This window comes from Budorcas taxicolor, chromosome 1, assembly GCF_023091745.1.
Source record: "Budorcas taxicolor isolate Tak-1 chromosome 1, Takin1.1, whole genome shotgun sequence".
NCBI classification, from domain to species: domain Eukaryota; kingdom Metazoa; phylum Chordata; class Mammalia; order Artiodactyla; family Bovidae; genus Budorcas; species Budorcas taxicolor.
In genome coordinates, this window is record NC_068910.1 from 180,958,801 (window position 1) to 180,981,425 (window position 22,625).

Genomic DNA, 22,625 nt, shown 5'->3' on the forward strand with positions numbered 1-22,625 from the left:
TAAAAAACAAACATTAGGCTTGTGCCATATAAGAGATTTGCTGGCTGACAGACTTGAATGTCCACAGTTGTGGGTATGGGATCCGTTAATGGGCGGGTGCAAGGGCTGCAGCTGATGGAACCAGGCCTGAGTTTGTACTATTTCGCCAGTCACCTTCCATGGTGTTAGTTTTAACTAATAAGAGGAAGTTACCTGCTCTTCTTTTGTGGTAGCAAAATGAAAAGGGATAAAATAAAAAGCAAATTATGCTATATCAGATAATGAGGTAACACTAAACACACAGTAAGTCAATAAACCAAACTTGTCTTTCTACCTGCTAAACCAGATTCTCTCCTCAGACTTCCCATCCCAGAACTAAGACCACAGTCTGCATCCTGCCAGGCCCATTCCTCAGCGATTTCACCTCTACAGTCGTTCCCAACTGCCCATCTCTTCTGAGCCAATTCCAGATCCTCATTGCCTCTCACCTAAAAAGACTGTGAGACCCCCCAAACTTGATTTTGTCTTCCACTTCTCCTCTCATTCCAACCCAATATACTCCAGTACCCGCAGACTCACCTGGTACTACTGAACTTGACCTCTCCTCACACAACTTCCCTGAGCTCTCCACCACTTACTAAATAAAGCAACCAAGATGGACCAGAGGGCTCCGAGATTTGGTCTCAGCCTTTTCCTCACACAAACCCTGCACACACACACACGCTCTGTGCACCCAGACTGATAGCCCCAAACACCCTCCCCACACCACAACCCAGTTGCGTGCATCTTTCCCCCAGCCTACCTCTGCTCCCTCACTTCTCAGGAACAGCTCTTCAACTCCTTTGGTCAAAAGACCACTTCCTGGATTCCCACAGGCTCTGACAGCCCACAGTCCACCTGCAACCCCTCAATCCTGTCTTGTCCTTACCATGCCTTCTATTCTGTGACCTTCTAAAAGCAACAACCACTTTCGGGAGAATGGAAACTAAGGAGGCAGCCTGTAGTCAAGAAATAGTTACTAGAATTTTTCTTAACCACTTGACCAAAAAACAAAGATTCACGTAGCAAGGGCAAGGGAGAATTGCTCTAAAAACCTTCTCCTGGAAATTAACAACAGTGTTCATAAAATATACCCTGCACTTTAAACACTTGTTAATCAAACTGCACAAGAAATGGATCATAGCACACTCAAGGCGGGGGGGGGGGGGGGGGGGGGGGGGGGGGGGGGGAATCTTCAGTGACTAAAAAGACACAAGATAACATTTAAAAGTTCTTTTTAAGGGACTTCCCCAGCTATTACTTATTTGATAACCATGGACCAAATAGCGCAGCCACACCTCCCAACTGAAAGATGAGATGAATCATATATTGATCGGATAACACTGTGCAGCCAATAAAAAGGCAGAAAATCAAAAGCACCAGACAGGGGAATGACAATAGACTCAGCCACCCCTACAATCAAATTCACATTTTAAGAAGATGCAAAACACCTCCATCCATCTTCAAAATAGCCCCAAATTTTTACCCTTCACTTCATTAAAAAGGGAAAACTGAAGCAGAATACAAACAATGCAGAAAGCAACGGTAACCTGTTAGCAGCTCCGCATCTACGTCTCACTTTAAAACTACTCTGTCTAATCACATCTGTCACTGTCAGATCTGAAGCTACCAATCTGAGAGTTAGGAAAGAATGTCTTTGACTAATTCAAGTGGGAAAGGGGATTATCCACCTTTTAAAAACACTTTCAAAATGCAAACCTAAAGCACAAGGACTCCAGAGAGAAGAATGACTTGGAGTGACAGAAGCTGCTGGAGAAATGCTCCAGATACAGGCATTTGTTAACCAAAGAACAGCCTCCTGCCTGAAGATCATTGAAAAACTTCAGGATGCAAACTATTTTGAGCTGTCAACATCTCAAGTTGCAAACTCCGTGAGGAAAGTGTGGCACAAAGGTGCCTGTTCCACTGCCCAGTGGCACTAAAGTTCAAACAGTTGTAAACACTAAATGTGTGTGTGTGTGCAGGTGGGAGGAGGGGGATACGACTGACCTGGTAGCCTCTTTCTTTGACCTGGCACTAAAGTTCAAACAGCTGTAAACACTAAATGTGTGTGTGTTTGCAGGTGGGAGGAGGGGGATACGACTGACCTGGCAGCCTGGTAACCACATTTTCCATCTAACACTTTCATTTGAACTAGAATAATTCAGTGCTGGGAACACTGGGGTCTAACTGTACAGCTTTGAACAAGGCCTCAATTTCCCTCGTGTCCTAGTTTCCCCATCTGTAAAGAGATGAAGCTCCTCTATTTTACAGATTTCTTCAAAGAAAATAAATTCTCAAACATGTGTTCCTGGCTGTGACAGTGGCTACCTACCCCAACAATCTTTTTTTTTTCCCCCTTCCTTATTAATTCCAAAGGCTACCATGCTATGTTTGAAAAGCAAATTTAAGAATGTTACACATTAAAAATGATGCTTCTATTGAAATACAGTTGTTGGGTACTTGCATTCAACAAGATCAAAACTATCATTTGTGTGGATAAAGGAGAGACTACAAAAAGATCTTTTTTGTCAATTCATGGGGCAATTTACTTTCAATTTTTAAACATACAAAATATTCATTAAAGTAAATGCTTCGTCATTTCTTAAATAAAAAGTATTGCCACAACCGAGGTAGGGGAAAAACAACTTCCCCTCACTTCTTCCCACTTGGGTTTCTGAAATACTGGGTTAGTGATGATGCGCAATTTCCTAGAACGCTAAGAAAACACCCACTGACAAGCATTTCTCTTTAATGAAACAGAAAGAAGTGATTTATGGAAATTCAAATGGAACTAGTGTTAAAGACAAAAACAACAGTGGACAGCAGGCTAAAAAAGAATGCTTCTTACACTGTGAAGAAACTTCCACAAAACTCCAGGCTGCCTCAAGCTCACTGTCAGCAATGAGGAAGAACATGCTCAGTTTCACTATTAAAAGACTGTGTGTTGTGTTAGTCACGTCAGTCGTGTCTGACTCTTTGTGACCCCATGGACTGTAGCCCACCAGGCTCCTCTGTCCATGGGATTCTCCAGGCAAGAATACTGGAGTGGGTTGCCATGCCCTTTTCCAGATTAAAAGACTGGTTCCTCATTATTCCTAAAAGGAAATAGAACATGGAGAACTAAGGGACTTCAGCTCTTTTATACTTGGCAACCCAGACCCACACATGTGCATACACACACAAACAGTTCAACATATTTCTTAATTCTATCTATACCCCAAAGTGAAGAGGGAAGTACTCATATGACTATGTCTAACTAAAAAAAAGAAAAATAAACTTTACCAAAAACCTTTGATTCCAATGTTTCTTCACACCATATTTTAAAACTAGTCACCACTCAGCTGGGCAGCCACCTGTATCTCATCAAATTCTTTCCATCTCACCCTCGCCATCCCCCAGTGAGTGTAAACCCTGATCATAACTGCTCACTTAACTTGACTACTACAAAATACAAGTGTATTTTTCAGTGAGTCCTAGCCAGTAATGATGCACATATCAGTGTCTTAAAAGAGAGAGCATTTCGTATTATGATGAAAGTTAACACTGGCTCCTGCTGCTGCTGCTAAGTCGCTTCAGTCATGTCCGACTCTGTGTGACCCCATAGACGGCAGCCCACCAGGCTCCCCCCGTCCCTGGGATTCTCCAGGCAAGAACACTGGAGTGGGTTGCCATTACCTTCTCCAATGCATGAAAGTGAAAAGTCAAAGTGAAGTCGCTCAGCCGTGTCCGACTCCTTGCAACCCCATGGACTACAGCCCACCAGGCTCCTCCGTCCATGGGATTTTCCAGGCAAGAGTACTGGAGTGGGGTGCCTTTGCCTTCTCCAAACACTGGTTCCTAACCCAAATTAAATACAAAGTTTGAGAAAGATTGGCGCATTTTGCCACTAATTTCTAAGTCAATATATGTAAAAATTATTCTTTTGCCAAATGATAGTAACTACCTGAATTTGAAAGACCACCAGTGTATCTGAAACCAATGTACAGTGTCTTCATAAGAGTCCTTATAGAAGACTGTTGTTTTCAAAAGTTCCCTAGATCCACCTTAAATTCCCTCCAGCTTGACAGTTCTCATTTAGTCTTTTAGAGATTTTTCTTTTGAAGAGTGAATACCAAAGGAATGCATTTTAGATCGTAGCAAAGCTGCTTCTGACTATAATTTAGAAAACTAAGAATTACTAGGAGAAAAAGAGACAAAACCAAAGTACCTACCAGGTCAATGAAGCAACAGAAACACCAGACCCCACCCCAAATGATCAGGCAACGATTTGCCCTGACAAATCACCTTTGGCCCACACAACTTACTTCCTCAAAGGACAAAGAAACATTTATCTAATTTAAATGTACACCAGAGGGTCCCTTTTCATACAAGTTATTAATTACTAAGTACCTGTCTCAATTCATTATGCTGTTGTGGCCAAATTGACAAAACTACATTGCAGGTTTACTCTCATAACTTAGAAGACCAGGTCCAATACATTTTTGAATAAAAAAAATTACCAACTATAAAACAGTGTGCCCAACATAGTCACATTTTTATGTGGGCATGCTGTTGTTCAGTCACTAAGTGTGTCCGACTCTTTGCAGCCCCATGAACTGCAGCATGCCAGGCTTCTCTGTCCTTCGCTATCTCCCTGAGTCTATTCAAACTGATGTCCATTGAGTCGGTGATGCCATCCCACCATTTCATCCTCTGTGAGATGATGTGAGATTATGTGAGCATACTCCGAAAAATGTTAGAATGTATATATCAGACATCACCACTGGTAGTCCAGTGATTAAGAATCCGCCTGCCAGTGCAGGGGACATGGCTTCTATCCTTGGTTTAGGAAGTTTTCACATGCCACAAGATAATTAAGAAACCCTGTGTGCCACAACTACTGAGCCCGCATGCTGCAACTACCGAAGCTGGCACACCCTAGAGCTAGTGCTCCACAACAGAAACCACCCCAATAAGAAGCCCATGAATGGCAACCAGAAAATACTCCCCGTTCACTGCAGCTACAGAAAGCCTGCACACAGCAACAAAGACCGAGCACAGCTAAAAAAAAGTTCTGAGTAATTGATTAAGATAAATAAATAAAACAAAGCCAGAAAATGTATGTAGCAAAAATGTTAACCGTGATTATCTCTGTACATAATGATTTTCCTCTTATATTTCCAAATTATTCTAAAATGAACAAAAAATGAAGATAAATAAAAAATACACTGTATCAGACTCTCTTAAATCACATATTTTTTGTGTGTTAGCAGATGTCTCACAGCAGTATTAAAATTGCAACAATTTTTAAAATTATCATTTTGAAAGCTGATGAGTGTCACTATATATATACTAAAGAAATTTTGCTTAAACACCTGGTTTCTTTAACTCATAACACCATTCAAGACGCAAAAATTGGCATTCTTTAATATTGTTATGATGAAAAACACAGCTTGGGTGATTACAAAAAAACATAGGTATTACAACAGATGAATAAAAATATTTCCTCTACAAGAACAAACAAATCTTAATTGTTGAAGAAACCTTGTACAAAATTGAAAAGAACTTCTTGAGGAGGCTTTCATAAAGGTAAAATTTTTTAAAAGAAAAGAAAAAAATACAGTTAAACTATCTGCAAAACCACAGTTTCATCTACGTCAATATGCAACATTTTAAAACCACACAAAAAGGAAAGGAAATTTTTAGTGCAGCCGGCAGTCCTGCAGCGGGCCTACTACCGCTGAGGCTAGCCAAACAGCTCATGTTTCTCTGAAGACTTGGAGCAAGGCCCGCTGAAGCACAGAGAATACACCTCCAGGTATGTCTTCCTAAATACTTAATATATTCAGTGTCTTTACATGGCAGGGAATCTATGATTTTCAGTGCTTAAACCATGTGAGCTGAAAATGCCAACATGTAATAAGGCTGCTGTGCAAGAAGGCACCAATTATTAAACTCCAAATAGATTCTCAGTGTGAACTACACTGTAATTTTCTTCTACCTGAAGACCTCATCCATCCCTTTCAGAAAGACAGCTTAATTCACACAACACTGAATACTACTTCCTGATGGGAAAGCCTAACTAGTCAGTAACTCGATTTTAAAACGGAATGGATGAAGGCTATGTTGTATTTCTTCACCACAGGGCACAACAGGGCTCTACAAACACTGTGATAGGTAATATCTAGAAAACTCCATTGTGACTTCTGTAAAGAACAACTAATGAGTTATCTCATGAGGGTCTAAGCAATGGGCACTCTCAAACAAAGGAAACACTAGAAATCTCTTCTTGATTTTGCTAGAATACACATGGGCACCTCAGATGTCCATAGGCTAATATTTACTTAAAAAAATATATTCATCGAGCACTTAGTTTTCAAATTCATGATGGAAAACACAGAATGCTATTATAGTATAATTTAACAACTGTTAAATTTTTGATATGACCAAAAGTTTTAAATGAGAAATTTGGGCTTCACTGCAAGCTAGCGGGAGGTTCAAGAAAAACAACTGGGAGGCCCTGCCTGACTCTCAAGCACTATGGAGTGAATAGTTACATTGTAATTATTTGTAAATAAATTACCCTCCGCTGGTCAGTTCCAGATAACAGTAGGCTAACTGATCAAAACTAATTAATTCTCTAATCCTCTCTTTACCACATAGTCATCTATAAAATGAGACTTTACCATAGGAGCAATAGGGACACTCAAAGAAATGTATTATATGTTACGATCATAATGTAGCATTTGAAATACAAGGGCCTAGGCCAAAATCCTAGCACCTCTGTAAAGGAACAATGAGCAAAGGTGGGAGGTGACGGTTCATCTACATTGACACTAGCTTTTGACCCAGAGAACAAAAGAACACTCAGAATAAATGGTTAATAAATAAATGGTTATTAGCAAAAGTCAAGTCATAAGGATATCAGTAAAACCTAGAACAGACTTCAGATCTGAAGGGCTTCCTTTAGGCATTTAGGATAGGCAGGATCGGGGCTGGGAAGGATAAAGGCAGAGAGCCTAGAAAATGATCAACAAGGTGGGACCCTAGTCTGCTCCAACAAGCCAGGGAACACTGTCCAACACCCAGGTGCCAGACCTCAGTGTCCTCAAACCCAGGGACTGAACCAAATGTTACAAATAAGGGTTCCCTGCATCCTGGCAGTCCTATGAGCCCCAAATCCTATCACAACAAAAAGTACAAAGGAAGGAAGGAAGTGCTCCCAGAACGGCAGGGGTCCCACCAATTAAACTACAGAGTTGGGAGGAAGACAGTGCAGATGACATGGAGAGACTACAAACAGGAATTCTGAAAAAAAAGAAGGCTTAGGCTTAAAAGATAGAAGGGAGAATTTTTTTTTAATGTATCTATTGTAAAATGAAACATCAAAACACACAGAGCCTAAATGTCATTCATTAGTATTTAGGGGAAAAATTAAGAATGAATATGCTATTTCTGCTCTTTTACATGAAAATTTTTAGACTATAGTTCCTGACAATAGTATGCACTTAGTAAAGGCTTGATATTATAATAAAAATAAGACAAGTATCATATGATTCCACTTATATGTGGAATCTAAAAATAATGGTACAAATGAACCTATCCATAAAACACAAAGGGTCACAGATGTAGAAAACAAACTTATGGTTACCAAGGGTAAAGTGGGGAGGGATAAACTGGGAGATTGGGATTGACATAAACACACTGCTGCTGCTAAGTCACTTTCAGTCGTGTCCGACTCTGTGCGACCTCAGAGACGGCAGCCCACCAGGCTCCCTCGTTCCTGGGATTCTCCAGGCAAGAACACTGAAGTGAGTTGCCACTTCCTTCTCCAAAACATGAAAGTGAAAAGCGAAAGTGAAGTCGCTCAGTCGTGTCCGACTCTTCGAGACCCCAAGGACTGTAGCCTACCAGGCTCCTCCGTCCATGGGATTTTCCAGGCAAGAGTGCTGTATATAAAATAGATAACTAATAAGGACCTACTGCAAGCACAGGGAACCCTACTCAATACTCTGTGAGGACTTACACAGGTGAAAAAAAAAGAAAAAAATCTAAAAAAGAGTAGACATATGTTTGCTGTACAACTAAAATTAGCACAGCACTGTAAATCAAGTATGCACCATTATTCCTCAAAACAATAACAATAACCACTATTATTATTACTATTACTGAGACATAGTTTCAAAGCGGTTTTGAACATGGCTTCTAAGATCAGACTGTCTGGCTGGGAATCCTGGCTCTACAGTTTACCAGCTATAAAACCGCAAGTGCCACTCAACCTCATGGTGCCTCAGCTTTCTCATCTATAAAACAGGGACACAAATGACCTGATTTTGTTCCTTTTTATAGCCAGGTAATATTCCATTGTATATATGTACCACATCTTTACCCATTCATCTGTCAGTGGACATTTAGGTTGCTCCAGGTCCTGGCTACTGTAAACAGTGCTGCAACCAACACTGGGGTGCATGTGTCTTTTTGAATCATGGTTTTCTCAGAGTATATACCCAATATATGGGCTCACTAGGTAAGGGAGACAACATCTATATGATAGAAATAATAAAAAGTTAAATCAGTACATGTAAAGTATTTGGCATGGTACCAGATACAAAGAATGTGTTTGATGACTATCACTGAGTTTAGTACAGAATGATGTTATTCCTGGACTCTCAAGTCCTATCTCAAGTAGCGAAATGGGAAAAACATGTACTCTCTTTAAATATCCCTTTAATTTAGAAAGCTTTATATACATCTGCCTTATCCATCCACTTACATATTGTTTCACCCCAAGATGTACCCAATGGATCATTAAATAATTAGGAGAATTAATGATTCAACAAAGCTTCTAAAGTTTTTGTGTTTTCAAAAGGATGTTTCAGAGAAGTGGCCTTCTTAGCCCCTAAAGTTACTGGTTGCTATTTTTAAAAGCTGCACATGAATTTTTTTTCTTGCTAAAACACAAAACCTTCTGATCAATAAATCAAAGGAAGGAAATTATTTAATATTCATGAGGAGGGTGCCACAGCCCTAAGGGCATGAGTTTATGAAGCCTAGTTTGTTTAACTTACGCTATACATCATCCAATATTCCAGATTTGGAGAGAACATGACAAGACTTTGTCACTATCAGAGATGATCATAATGGTTCCAAGGGCAGGACTTATACACTTGGCCTTGACTGCCTTGAAACCCACAATGAAAGAAGAAAAAAAAAAACCCTAAAGTGCTAAAGTTAGATGTTTTGATACATCTATCTATATATATATATAACTGAGCTTCGCTTCTGAGAACTTTGTAACCAACAATCATATACCCTTGCCCTGCTAAGTCACTTCAGTCGTGTCCGACTCTGTGCGACCCCATAGACAGCAGCCCACCAGGCTCCCCCATCCCTGGGATTCTCCAGGCAAGAACACTGGAGTGAGTTGTCATTTCCTTCTCCAATGCATGCCAGTGAAGAGTGAAAGTGAAGTCGCTCAGTCGTGTCCGACTCTTAGCGACCCCATGGACTGCAGCCTACCAGGCTCCTCCATCCATGGGATTTTCCAGGCAAGAGTACTGGAGTGGGGTGCCACTGCCTTCTCCGACTCTTGCCCTAGAAGCCTTTAAAATACAATCTTGGTCAAACTTCTTGCCAATACTGACAAGGAAACATCTATGCAAGCACTGTTTAAGAGAAATACAAAGCAAACCACAAAGCTATTTTAAAACTATCTTGCAGCTACACTTAAAAAAGCAAAAGCAGGAGAAAATAATTTTAATAATATAGTTAACCTAATGTATCAAAAATATCATTTCAATATATGCTCAATATAAAAATTACTGACACATTTTACTAACTGTTGCACTACATGCATAAAACAGCACAATTTTACTCCTTAAGCTTTTGAAATGTGACCAGTTCAAACTGACTTGTGCTGTAAATGCAAAGTACACACTGGGTTTTAAAGATTTAATGTAAAATATTGTAAGAATAGTGCAAGTAGTGACTACTCTTTATAATATTTCATACTAAATATTTTTTAAGACCCAGTGTGTACTTTGCACTTACAGCACAAGTCAGTTTGGACTGGTAACTTTTCAAGGGCTTAATGGTCATCTGTGGTTGTAGGTTCCCAAACCAGACAGGACAGGTCTACACCATCATAATCCAGAACATCAGGCAAAGACCAGATGCTAATCCTACAACTTCTGTTAAAAAAGAAAAATGAAACGAAATTCTGATTGTAAAACTGTTCTGGTAGGTTACACAACAAAAGGCCTATTATTTAAATAAAAATCTTTTAGATTTTAGTACAATTTTCTGTCCCCTCTCACCTCCCCTCTCCACCTAGGTTTCTCCAGCATGAAGAGTTCTATCAACCTATGAAAACAAAAGCCAGGAAGCCTCATTGAGAGCAATTCAGGCTCAGCCGCAACCAAACCTTTTGTTTCCTCTATTTCTCAGAAATTCAGTTCACTTATTTCCTCTACAAACTAACTTCCAACCCAACTGGTTACAAACAAGCTATCAGGATGCAAAAGTGTGAAGTCAAAAATATCCCTTCTAGCAGCAACTTACACGGGATTTCCCAAAATCACAAAATCAGACCATGGAAACCCCAGGCTTCCTTCCTCGTAATCAAAGATGTTCCCACCAATCCACACATCAAGTAACTTCACCAATAAAATTCTAAGAAGCAGAGTCATTGAGACCATGGTTTCAGGAATATAATTCTGTTTGAAGAAAACAATTTCTAATTTGAATTACTAACCTCCCTTCCCTCTCATTTGTTTTGTTTTGTTTTTTTGTTTTTTTTAAACAGATTCTTTGGAGCTTTTTGTCTTTGTTCTTTCTGGACAATCATCCCTACTGTCCTTGAAGATGACCAACAGTTCTACCTTCTGCCCAGTTTACAGAGACCTAGAGCCATTCACATATTTCTTTTATTTAGTTTTCCTCATTGGAATTATTGGAAGTTGTTTTGCAACCTGGGCTTTCATACAGAGAAACACAAATCACAGGTGTGTGAGCATATACTTAATTAATTTGCTTACAGCTGATTTCCTGCTCACTCTGGCATTACCAGTGAAAATCACTGTTGACTTGGGTGTCGCACCCTGGAAGCTGAGGATATTCCACTGCCAAGTGACAGCCTGCCTCATCTACATCAATATGTACTTATCTATAATCTTCTTAGCATTCGTTAGCATTGATCGCTGTCTTCAGTTGACACACACCTCCAAGATTTATCGAATACAAGAACCTGGGTTTGCTAAAATGATATCGGCTGTTGTGTGGCTAATGGTCCTTCTTATAATGGTGCCAAACATGATCATTCCCATCAAAGACATCAAGGAAAAGCCCAACGTGGGCTGCATGGAATTCAAAAATGAGTTTGGAAGAAACTGGCATTTGCTGACAAATTTCATAAGTATAGCAATATTCTTCAATTTCTCAGCCATCATCTTAATATCTAACTGCCTTGTAATTCGACAACTCTACAGAAACAAAGATAATGAAAATTATCCAAACGTGAAGAGAGCTCTCGTCAGTATACTTTTGGTGACTACAGGCTACCTCATATGTTTTGTTCCTTATCACATTGTCCGAATCCCATACACCCTCAGCCAGACAGAGGTCATATCTGACTGTTCCACCAGGATTTCACTTTTCAAGGCAAAAGAGGCCACACTGCTCCTGGCTGTGTCCAATCTGTGTTTCGATCCAATCCTGTACTATCATCTCTCAAAAGCTTTCCGATTAAAGATCACTGAGACATTTGCTTCCCATAAGGAGTCCAAGGCTCAAAAAGAAAAATCAAGGTCTGAAAACAATGCATAAATACAGGATTTTTTTCATGCTATAACTTCTTGCCTCACTAGACAATCAAGTGTACAAACTCCTGGGAAGGAGGGAGAAAAGAGCCTCCGTAAGTAAAAATACAGACAGAGGGCAAATGCGGCTTGGTTTACTGAGAAACTGTTTCTGAATACAAGCCCAACTGTACTCTTGTGGTTGTTGATGCTCCTTAATACAAATGTTTGTACAAAAAAAACAAAAAACTAAAAAGTCTTGTTGAACCAATATAAACCCTGCAATATCCTTAAAACCTAAATGAGTTCTATGACAGAGTCTGAAATATTCATTAGGTATTAATTTAAAGGCCTGGAGCTGACTTCTGATAAAAATACGCAAAATATTCTCTATGTGAGTTGCCAGAAAGCCCTTTAGCAACACACTTTAAAGCCCTTTAGATCACTTTTTTAAAAAAAGGGAGGGGGGGGAGTGAGTTCTTACCTGAAACCACCTGAGCCTGATTGATTTTTAATCCATCACTTAAAAACAGTAACTTTTTGGCTCAATGCTCCAATTTTTAACATCTAAGTGTGTCCTACCACAGTAGCTTACAATTTTTTACTTATAAAAAGGCTCGGAAAAGCATGGTTTTTGAATGTACCTTATATTCTACCTATAAGTTATAAATAACGATTTTTCTACTGTTAGTAATGACAAATTCAGTGATTTCTTCTATTTATTTGTAGCAGTAAAGAACATACCCCATAACATTTTCAAGTGGGGGGATGTTAAGTTATACTAACTGCTAAAACTACTGTTTTGGAACTCACATCAAAGGTATGGAAAACTAGCACCAGTCAAATAGCCTTGAAATAGACACGTCGGCTCCACATTTCAAGGACTTCTTAGAAAGAAAGCAGCATGAGCTTAGCTGAAGTGTGCCCCCAGGTCCTAGAGTTGAGTGTGACCCCATGGGGGGCCCAGCCATGCAATGTGTGCGTGGCTCCACTCTCAGAGTCACACGGATCCAATCCTCTCAAATTCGAGTAAAGCAGAAAGGGTTCAGTAGACGGTATTAAATGAAGACTCACTTACGGGAGGAAGACTGAAAAATCAAGATAAGCATTTATAAGACTTTGTATTGCTTTTGTTTCCATTATAAAAGCCCACATCAAAACAATCAGTAATGCAATTATTAAGAAATGGTGTTGTTTGAGCAAAAACAAACACGCAGACACAGAGAACAGAGTAGTGGTCACCAGAGGAGGAGGGTGACATGGGTAACGGGGATCAGCTGTTTGGTGACAAAGGGAAACTAAGTTTTGGGTGGTGAGCACGCTGCGGGGGATACCGCAGTAGAAATAAAATGTTTACACGTGAAACATCTCTAACGTTATAAATCAACACTACCTCAATAAAAATAAATGATGTCGGGCGGTTTGGGACTGGGAACACGTGTACACCTGTGGCCGATTCATGTTGATGTGTGGCAAAACCAATACAATACTGTACAGTAAAAAAATAATAATAATAATAAATAAAATAAAGAGAACTAAAATAAATAAATAAATGATCTCAAAGGATAGGAGGGACGGTAGGAGGGAATAAAGGGAGAGAGAAAGACAAAGAAAAATAAGGAAAGAGGGAAGAAAAGGAAGGAAGGAAGGGAAAAGAAACGGTGTTCCTGAAAAGTAACAAGTTTGAATTCCAGACTCATTTTTTAGCTCTGTGCCTCGAACTATTTTCTGACAGCTGAACCTTGGACAACTCCTGCCCATAGCTTTACTACACATTGTCTGAGGATGTATAGTCTAAGGAGAACAGTACATGAGAAAAGGCACCCAAAAAAGTGCCCATGACACCTCTAACATGGCAGGCACTGCACCAGCCCCAGCGGGCTAGTGGTTAATGACAGGAAGCCCTGTCGGTATCACATGTCTGACACAGATAGGGTCTAAATGACCCTAAATGATCTGTGGCAGAGGCTGGCTGAATGCCTGGACACTAGGACCTGGGCTTGGTGGCCCACTGAGAGCACAGTCTTACTGATGAGCACATGAAGACATCATTCATACAAGAGCATATATGAAACTAGCTTACTTTTCTGAATCTTTTAGTCAAGGTGCCTTTTAGTCTTCTCTCCTTGGCCTTCACTCACTAGAGCCACATTTTAGAGACAAAGTGGGGGCAGGGGCAATAAAAAACAAACTTTTTATTTTTAAATCATATTCTTGTATTCTCATGTGCATAATAGGCGAGTCAGACTCACTACAGCATCCACAATGGCAGTTTTACTAGTATACGCTTTTATTTCCCCTTTTCTGATGGTTTAGTCTCAATTACACTCACAGTAAAGGCACTTCCAGACAACTGGTAATAGAAGGCTATTAAAAAATTCTACCCTCTAATGTCAATTTTCTAGCAGCTCTTTTATGATTTCGCATCACAGCTGAATTCTGTCATAATCCATCAGGAGACTTGGTCCCTGGGAATCATTCACGCTCTTTCCTCTAAAGAAGAGGACAGTCTTGAGAATTTAAGTGCTGGGAACAGCTGTGTCACCACAGATCACATGAATTCACAATCACAGAGGAAAGAAGCGCACGCTCTCGCAGCCCCCTGCTCTCACACCCACACACACAGGGAGCCCTGCAAAGCACTGCTCACCCAGGAGAAGAGCACAGAACCCTCAACCAGTCTCAACCATTTTCAAGTTTCTGCCACATTTCCTTCCTTTCCCCTATTTTTTCCAAATACACATTTTGGGATAATTTAAAATTTACAGATAAAGCAGAAAGATAGTACAGACAGTTCCCATATCTTCTTCATCTAGTTTGCCCTAGAGCTAAAGCCTTACGTACCACGATGTATTCATCAAAACCAGGACATTAACACCAGTACATTAATATTAACTCAACTCTAGACTTCAATATGAAATCTTTTTGACTCTTTTAAAACAAATCAGACATCATGATAGTTCACCCATGAATTCTTCAAGAACTAAATATCTATCTATCTAAAATATCAAGCTACTGTTTCTGCTGCCCTAAATACACTGTGAAGTTGTTCCAATATGTAGAAAATGAGTGATGCCCACAGGCAGCAGATGAAAAATATTGGTATATTCAACCAGTGATGAAAAAGAAACAATTTTAGTTACTTTCAATATAGTCCTAGACATAGGATAATTAACAAGGGGTTCTTAATTGTAACAAGAAAATGAAATATATGGGTGTAGTGATTTTGAAAGTCATTTCAGAGAATGTTCAAAAATAACCAAAAAAATAAAAAAATTTAAGAAACTATTTAGCCTAGAGATCAAAGCTCCTCAAAGGTGTCCAGGAAATAATATAATATGCACCTCACAATTACATTTTTTTTAAAAATAGTAGTAATAATAGTCTTCTATTTAAAAAAAAAGACTCACTGAAATAAGGTAAAATAAAATTCCATGAAAAAGGATAGTGAACCTAAGAATTTTTTTGTTATAAATTTTGGCCCAATTTTCATAACATATAGCAGAAAACTAATCTTGTTTCCCTTCAAAATAAACCACATCACTTGTTATGACTCAAACACTAAATTTCCCAGCAACTGTTTCCCATGTGCTATCATCCAGTTCTTAAAGTCAACAAGTGGAAATCCAAGTCCATCACATATATATATGACCTTTTCTATGAAGCATGAGCCAATTTTTCAACCAGATGTTTTCCCCTCCTCCCATCTTTATTCTTTCAGAGTAGCAGAAGAGCTCTGGGAAAGTCAAACGGTTCACTTTTCAGTGGACACTTGGGTTTTTACTCAAGTTATTTCACTTATTCTGGGGCTTGTCATTTTATAGACATTTGTCTCCCTATCTTTTTCATCTTTTCTGTGCTCAAAAGTTCTTACTCATCTGTACAATGCCAAAAGTACCTACCACAATACAGTGCAGATAAAAGCTACTTAGTAAATGAGTTTCAAATCGAAGTAGGGAAATACATACCAACATCATTTGCAGTGACTCAGATGCTGTTAGTACAAGTATACTAATGTGAAAAATTTTGCTAAATGTCAGTAGTACGATACCACAAATGTAGACTACACGAGCACATAAGCTACATGGTAAGAACCATAACAAACAAAAGCAGGTAGTGAATACAAAAAACTCACCTCTTTCATATGTAGTACTCAGGCAAGCAGTTGAATAATCAATGACCCTATAATGAAATGATCAGCTTGCCAACTGACAAGCGACTTACCAGAGGTATGGGAAAATGGGTTGCATACTGCAGGTGTCGTAGGAGGTCATAATTAGATGGAAAAATCAACTCCCTTGGTTTTTCTCTCTTCAACAGCTTCTCACCATTAACTGACATTCTTCTGCCCAGAGAAGGGTTGGCACTCTCACAGGACTCTCCAGGCATGGGAGAAAAAATCTAAGTCATGTAAAACAAACGTTGGAGACTGTAAATGAAAAGCGCGAAACCAAAGCACACAACTCCAACACACAAGACACTCGTACCATATCTTCTCCTTATTTAAACATTAGCAAAATAATGAACTGTGTCAATTTCCACAAATTTCACATTCAGATCAGGAGCATCATCCCCCGTTCCAAAGATGAGAAAGTGGCAACCACACACACAGGTAAGAAATGTGCACGGCTCCATTTCCCAGAGGACCAGGGATAAAATTAGACTGATAACTAAGTGTCTTCCTCATAGGGCTACATTTCCTACAAAAACATACACAAAGAAATAATTCACTTATAAAGCTCATGAAAAACAGATACAAAGGTTTTAGTCTGTACCCCAACCAACATGTGCTTTCATAAAGAGTTAGTTACACACTGAGATCCATGAGGAAGAACACTTTGTAATTATGCCGAGATGAAGCAGAAGCATGTACAAGAAGTCCAGAGCCAGGAAAGCTGTTATTTAGAAGCTGAACATACATCCAGCAAATCAACATGTCCTGTCCTGATGAAAATATTCATGGATTCCTGAGAGATAATGATCTCTAAACAAAGGAGTCACGGTCAACCAGGAGGATGAGAGTGTTTTAATTTACAGGAGGAGGGACTGCAGCGAAAACTGAGGATGAACTGAAATGAGACAGCAGCGTGAGATGATGAACTGTGGCCTGGGGTGGAATTCATTCCAGAGAAAGACACTTACGTCACAAGTACAGGGGTCATGCCAATACACGAGGCAAGGGGCAGAAGGAGGAGACAGCGGGGGATAGAGGTAGGGGAGGAGGGGTTCATGGTCAATAAGAATTGGAAGGTTGAACCTACTGGAAATTCCGAAACAAAGTCAGTTTTAAAGTCATTCTTGTCTACTTCATCAAAAATATTAGTAGTTCCTGAGTCAATGCCCATATGCGCCATAATAGTCTGTTCCTGATAATTGCCAGAGAAAGAAAGTCACATTGTAAATTTTGTAGTTCATTAAGAAGCTGAAGCTAAAACATGACAGTGACATTAAGTCATCTTATGTCTCTTTTCCCCTCAGTGTGTTTTTCTTCAATAAAAGAAAAGGAAGTTAAGATACACACTGCTTTACAAAGTCACGTTCTTTGTCCTCATGATAAAAAAGATTTAACTTCCGTGCTATTTCAAGAAAAAAATTGCAAACTTCCTGATTAAAACCAAACTGACCATAATTGCCTTCTTGGGGCTATTCCCAGTCACATGCTCACCAACTAGCCTTAGTAAGAAAAATCTAAGTATATTTAACATACAAAATACCTTGATGTGCAAAAACAGGAAACAAAAAAGAGAGAGACAGAGAAACATAGAAAAAGCATAAACAGGTAAAGTAATTTTATGTTTTACTCTAACTTTTTTACTGTGGACAAATTTAGAAACAAAAGTATTCATATTAAACAAGTAATTTTCAAAAATATTTAAGAGTATAAACTATAAATTCACGTGTGCAATTCTAAAGGCACATTTTTAAATTACAAAGATAGCCATTATTGTAAAATATCATAACAGCATATGCTGAAACTCTCACAGGACCAACATGAGGCTTTATTTTTCAGAAACTATCATAATCTCTAACAATTTTCTATTATTTCCCATCACCAACTTCATGTTTTTGGCCTTGAAAAGTCCCATAAGTACCTGGAACAATGTCCAAAATATCAGAAAATTGGCAGAAAATGATAAAGTCATACTCACAGCATAAAGTAATTTGCTGAAAAGCGCAATTCTAAGTTTGAAAGATAGATTAAATTTGCAATTAATTGAAATGAAAATATAATGTGTTATGACTAAAACATACGTATAAAACAGCAATATAAGTATCAAACAGCGATATAAGTAATGAGACATTGGGGGAAAGATGCTATTTAGAATAAAAACAGTCATGACATCAGGGCCAAAACAAGTCCAAATTTGAAGCTAAACATTACAGTAAAACTGGAGATTAGAAATACATAAAACTGGAAGCACACAATTCCAATTCAGTGAAAAATGTGATGGCCTGTCGAATCTTTTCAGTTTTAGCATACCCAGAAGAAAATTCTAGAAGATATAAACTATAGTCCAAATTTTGTTGTGTCAGTGAGAAGCAGCAATAAATGAGCTTTGAAACAAGAGACTACAACTGAAAAGCCATCACCCTTCCACCAGCATGCAACCCTTCCAAAAGTGATTCCCAGCACAGTTCAGGTCCAAGGCGGGGGCCCCTCCCAGGACCGTACCTCCATTTTCATGTCGTGGTCCTTTGGATAGTGCTCGTCCGTATTTTCTCCTGCTGGCGACCGCGGTCGCGTGGAGGCGGTGACAGACAGGTCTCCCCGAGAGATGAGGGTGCACATGTAGGCGTCGTGGGAGAAGACGTCGTGCCGGATGAACTCGCAGAAGAGCAGCACCAGGTTGACGAACTCCACCTTCTCGCATTCGCTGTTTGGATCCGCTGTGAGGAGACAAAGGCCATCAAGAGTTCAGTTTCCCTGACTGAGGAGGGGAGAAAAAGAACAAAGACAAGCACTCAGGCTTAAAATTTTCACTATTTTTCCTATTTTCTCTTTTTTTTTAAATAAAGGATTTATTGGAAAATTCGCTACAGAAGTCTAGCTTCCATTGCAGAACCAGTACACCAGTTCTGTCCCCACTGTACCTGCAAAACAGCATCCAGTGTTCAAGGCACCATCTCAAAATTAAAGGTAGTGGTCCCTGGCAAATGAATGACCATTTAAGTAACCGTGTAAACACACAAAATTTCAGGTAAGAGGGAAAAAAAAGCAAGGCGAGATTACTCTCCTCGCATTTTACTTTTATAACTGTTATGATTCATGATTCATATCTGTCTGTTCTACTTTGAGCATCTGTATACTCGGGGGAAGGGGGGTGGTGGGGTGGGAATGGAGCACTTTTTAAAAGGAGACATCACAACAGAACCATAATTCAGATGGTATCTGAAAAAAGCTAGTGAGTAGAATCCACTGAAAAGGAAAAGGAACAATACAATAAAAAGGGCCCCAAGATGAAGCTCTGCCATCTTTTAAAATTCATAAGTAAGCTATTTAACTTATGACTTTTAATATTGCAACTACACTCTCAAACTTTGTATCTCTACCGTTGAGATAAGGTTAAAAATGATTAAACTACTAAGACTAAGCTACAAAGCTCAGGCCCTGGTACCATCACACTCAAACACTGAGAAAGACGACAGATGGACCCAGGGAACACTAAACTCAGAGCCCTAAAATCTTAAGCCTGTATGTCTGTTCTTGCTCACCTCCAAACTCTATGGCGAGAGAAAACTCTTCAGAGAAGCAGAAGAGCGTTCCCTGACAAAGCAATAAACAAGATCCAGAGCAAGCCAGGCACAGGAGGAAGAACTTTTTCCCAAAGCAAGAACAGGAATGGGGATGAGATGAGGGGACCAAAGACCAAGTGTCTGTCTCCCCTAGGACACAAGGTACATCCGACTGCTAACTGCCATTACCGACAACACAGTTTCTCCTCTCCAGAATCTCTCCTGTCTTTCTCCGGGCTTCAGCGCTTCCTCTGTTCCAATCACCAGTTTGGCTCAGGTTCTTGTTCTTCTTTACCCTAGGATAGCCACCAAGAACCTAAAAAAACCTCACCCCCAGGCGTCACTCAACTGAAAATGAGGTCCTCCTCAGAGGAGTCAAAGCAGCACTATTTCTTGCGGCTTCATCTCTCTCTCCTCCATAGATACTTTCCTGTTCTGCCTCCCACACTTTTTTTCCCTTTCCTGTCACTTTTTGCCATTTTTCTGTTGGTCCACCATCATCTATAGTCATGTATGGATGTGACGGTTGGACTAGGAAGAAAGCTGAGTGCTGAAGAATTGATGCTTTTGAACTGTGGTGTTGGAGAAGACTCTTGTGAGTCCCTTGGACTGCAAGGAGATCCAACCAGTCCAGCCTAAAGGAGATCAGTCCTGGGTGTTCATTGGAAGGACTGATGTTGAAGCTGAAACTCCAATACTTTGGCCACCTGATGCAAAGAGCTGGCTCATTTGAAAAGACCATGATACTGTAAGTATCAGGAAAGATTGAGGGCAGGAGGAGAAGGGGACAGCAGAGGATGAGATGGTTGGATGGCATCACCGACACAATGGACATGGGTTTGGGTGGACTCCGGGAGTTGGTGATGGACAGGGAGGCCTGGCATGCTACAATTCCTGGAGTCACAAAGAATCGGACATGACTGACCAACTGAACTGAACTGAACTGAAGATAAGATACTCCCTGCTGTACTTCATCAAATAAAAACCTCAAAATAAGATTAAGCCAACTGAGCTTACACAAATGATTTTTTTTCAAGTTTCCACCCACAGTATAAACCCACTTGGTGGTTGTTTATTCCCCATCCCCACCCTACTCCCCACCAGCAGTGGAATAATTAAGACACAAAAAGAACATGATAGAACACGAACAACTAAGAGAGCATAGACAAGCCGTCGACCATCTTCACAAATCATTTCCGTGTATCAGAAACCTGCTTCTAAGGTACCTTTGCTTCACCTTTGCCCCGTTTTAACATTAGAAGTTGGAAAATCAGAAACTTAGGAAACAGGGAAAGAAGAGAAGTTCATCATCACAATAACTGTCGTGAGCGTCACAGGACCTTAATGCCACTCTTCTGGTTAAGAAAGATCTAGAAAGGGAAAATTAATCCATCAAATACAAGAGAACAAACGGACCTATTGTTTTAACTACTAAAACTCCAGAAACGTTCAAGTCTTTGAAGACTGTCATAAAAGCATCCACTGATAACTGCCCCCAAATTTTGTTCAGTAAAATACGCAGCATATTCACTGCAAATTACACTGATAAGATTACAGGTAAGGGAGAAAAAAGATCAGTTCCCAAAAAAAGGTCAATTCCCTTGTTTAAGATCTAGAAGCAAAGATCTTTACTTACACAACGAGGGGGCCTGTGTATCTAAAAACCTTAGAAGAACGTTCTGGAAAACAGGTAAACTAGATCCAGCGAGGGAGGCTGAGGAAATGGACTCCTTCTCATCTAAGACTTCGGATTCACCACATCTCTGAGATTAAAAACAAACAAGCAAAGTTAATTATTAAAGACAAGTACACTCACAATGAGTCAAGAAATGTGTTGGTTTTTCATTAACATTTACATTCTTGGATAAAACATGCAAAATTGAGATCTCTATACTTATTTGAGGACCATGCATCATAAACGAATATAATTTCTGAAAGTTAAGAGAAAGTGAAAGAAAGTGATAAGTCGCTCAGTCGTATCCAACTCTTTGACACCCCATCTATGGACTATACAGTCCATGGAATTCTCCAGGCCAGAATACTAGAGTGGGTAACCTTTCCCTCCTCCAGGGGATCGTTCCAACCCAGGGATCGAACCCAAGTCTCCTGCATTGTAGGCAGATTCTTTACCAAATGAACAATCAGGGAAGCAAATGCCCCAAAATAACTCAAACAATTTCAAAGAACTCCTGTGAAAAACATTATTCGTGTGATTATAAATGCTACACAGCATGGTATAAATAACCACTGAATGCGTAATACAGTACAATACAATAAACTACTCATTCAGTTCAGTTGCTCAGTCATGTCCGACTCTTTGCAACCCCATGAACCAGGCCAGGTGCCAGGCCTCCCTGTCCATCACCAACCCCCAGAGTTCACCCAAACTCATGTCCATCAAGTCGGTGATGCCATCCAGCCATCTCATCCTCTGTCATCCCCTTCTCCTCCGGCCCCCAATCCCTCCCAGCATCAGTCTTTTCCAGTGATTCAACTCTTCGCATGAGGTGGCCAAATTATTGGAGTTTCAGCTTCTGCATCAGTCCTTCCAAAGAAATCCCAGAATGGGATCTCCTTCAGAATGGACTGGTTGGATCTCCTTGCAGTCCAAGGGACTCTCAAGAGTCTTCTCCAACACCACACTTCAAAAGCATCAATTCTTTGGCACTCAGCTTTCTTCACAGTCCAACCTTCATATCCATACATGACCACAGGAAAAACCATAGCCTTGACTAGACAGACCTTTGTTGGCAAAGTAATGTCTCTGCTTTTCAATATGCTATCTAGGTTGGTCATAACTTTCCTTCCAAGGAGTAAGTGTCTTTTAATTTCATGGCTACAACTACCATCTGCAGTGATTTTTGAGCCCAAAAAAATAAAATCTGACACTGTTTCCCCATCTATTTCCCATGAAGTGATGGGACCAGATGCCAGGATCTTCGTTTTCTGAATGTTGAGCTTTAAGCCAACTTTTTCACTCTCCTCTTTCACTTTCATTAAGAGGCTTTTTAGTTCCTCTTCACTTTCTGCCATAAGGGTGGTGTCATCTGCATATCTGAGGTTATTGACATTTCTCCCAGCAATCTTGATTCCAGC

At 39.9% G+C, this 22,625-nt stretch overlaps 2 protein-coding genes across 2 annotated transcripts in view; one reads left to right on the forward strand and one right to left on the reverse strand.

The window, feature by feature from the left end:
- MED12L (mediator complex subunit 12L) overlaps positions 1 to 22,625 on the reverse strand; it is a 354,867-nt gene that overhangs the window by 227,894 nt on the left and 104,348 nt on the right. Inside the window, exons 13-15 of the mRNA XM_052636382.1 lie at positions 21,166 to 21,292; positions 18,469 to 18,683; positions 16,020 to 16,196 (exon numbers count right to left, since the gene is read on the reverse strand). Of these exons, the coding sequence (XP_052492342.1) occupies positions 16,020 to 16,196; positions 18,469 to 18,683; positions 21,166 to 21,292 (519 nt within the window). The remainder of the gene's footprint in view (positions 1 to 16,019; positions 16,197 to 18,468; positions 18,684 to 21,165; positions 21,293 to 22,625) is intronic.
- GPR171 (G protein-coupled receptor 171) lies at positions 10,864 to 11,823 on the forward strand. The gene has a single exon (XM_052636441.1). It carries the CDS (start codon positions 10,864 to 10,866, stop codon positions 11,821 to 11,823), a length of 960 nt encoding a protein of 319 aa, XP_052492401.1.

Bases quoted from the DNA above. Each gene is read 5' to 3' on its own strand.
- GPR171 (XM_052636441.1), top strand. From the start codon at position 10,864: ATGACCAACAGTTCTACCTTCTGCCCAGTTTACAGAGACCTAGAGCCA.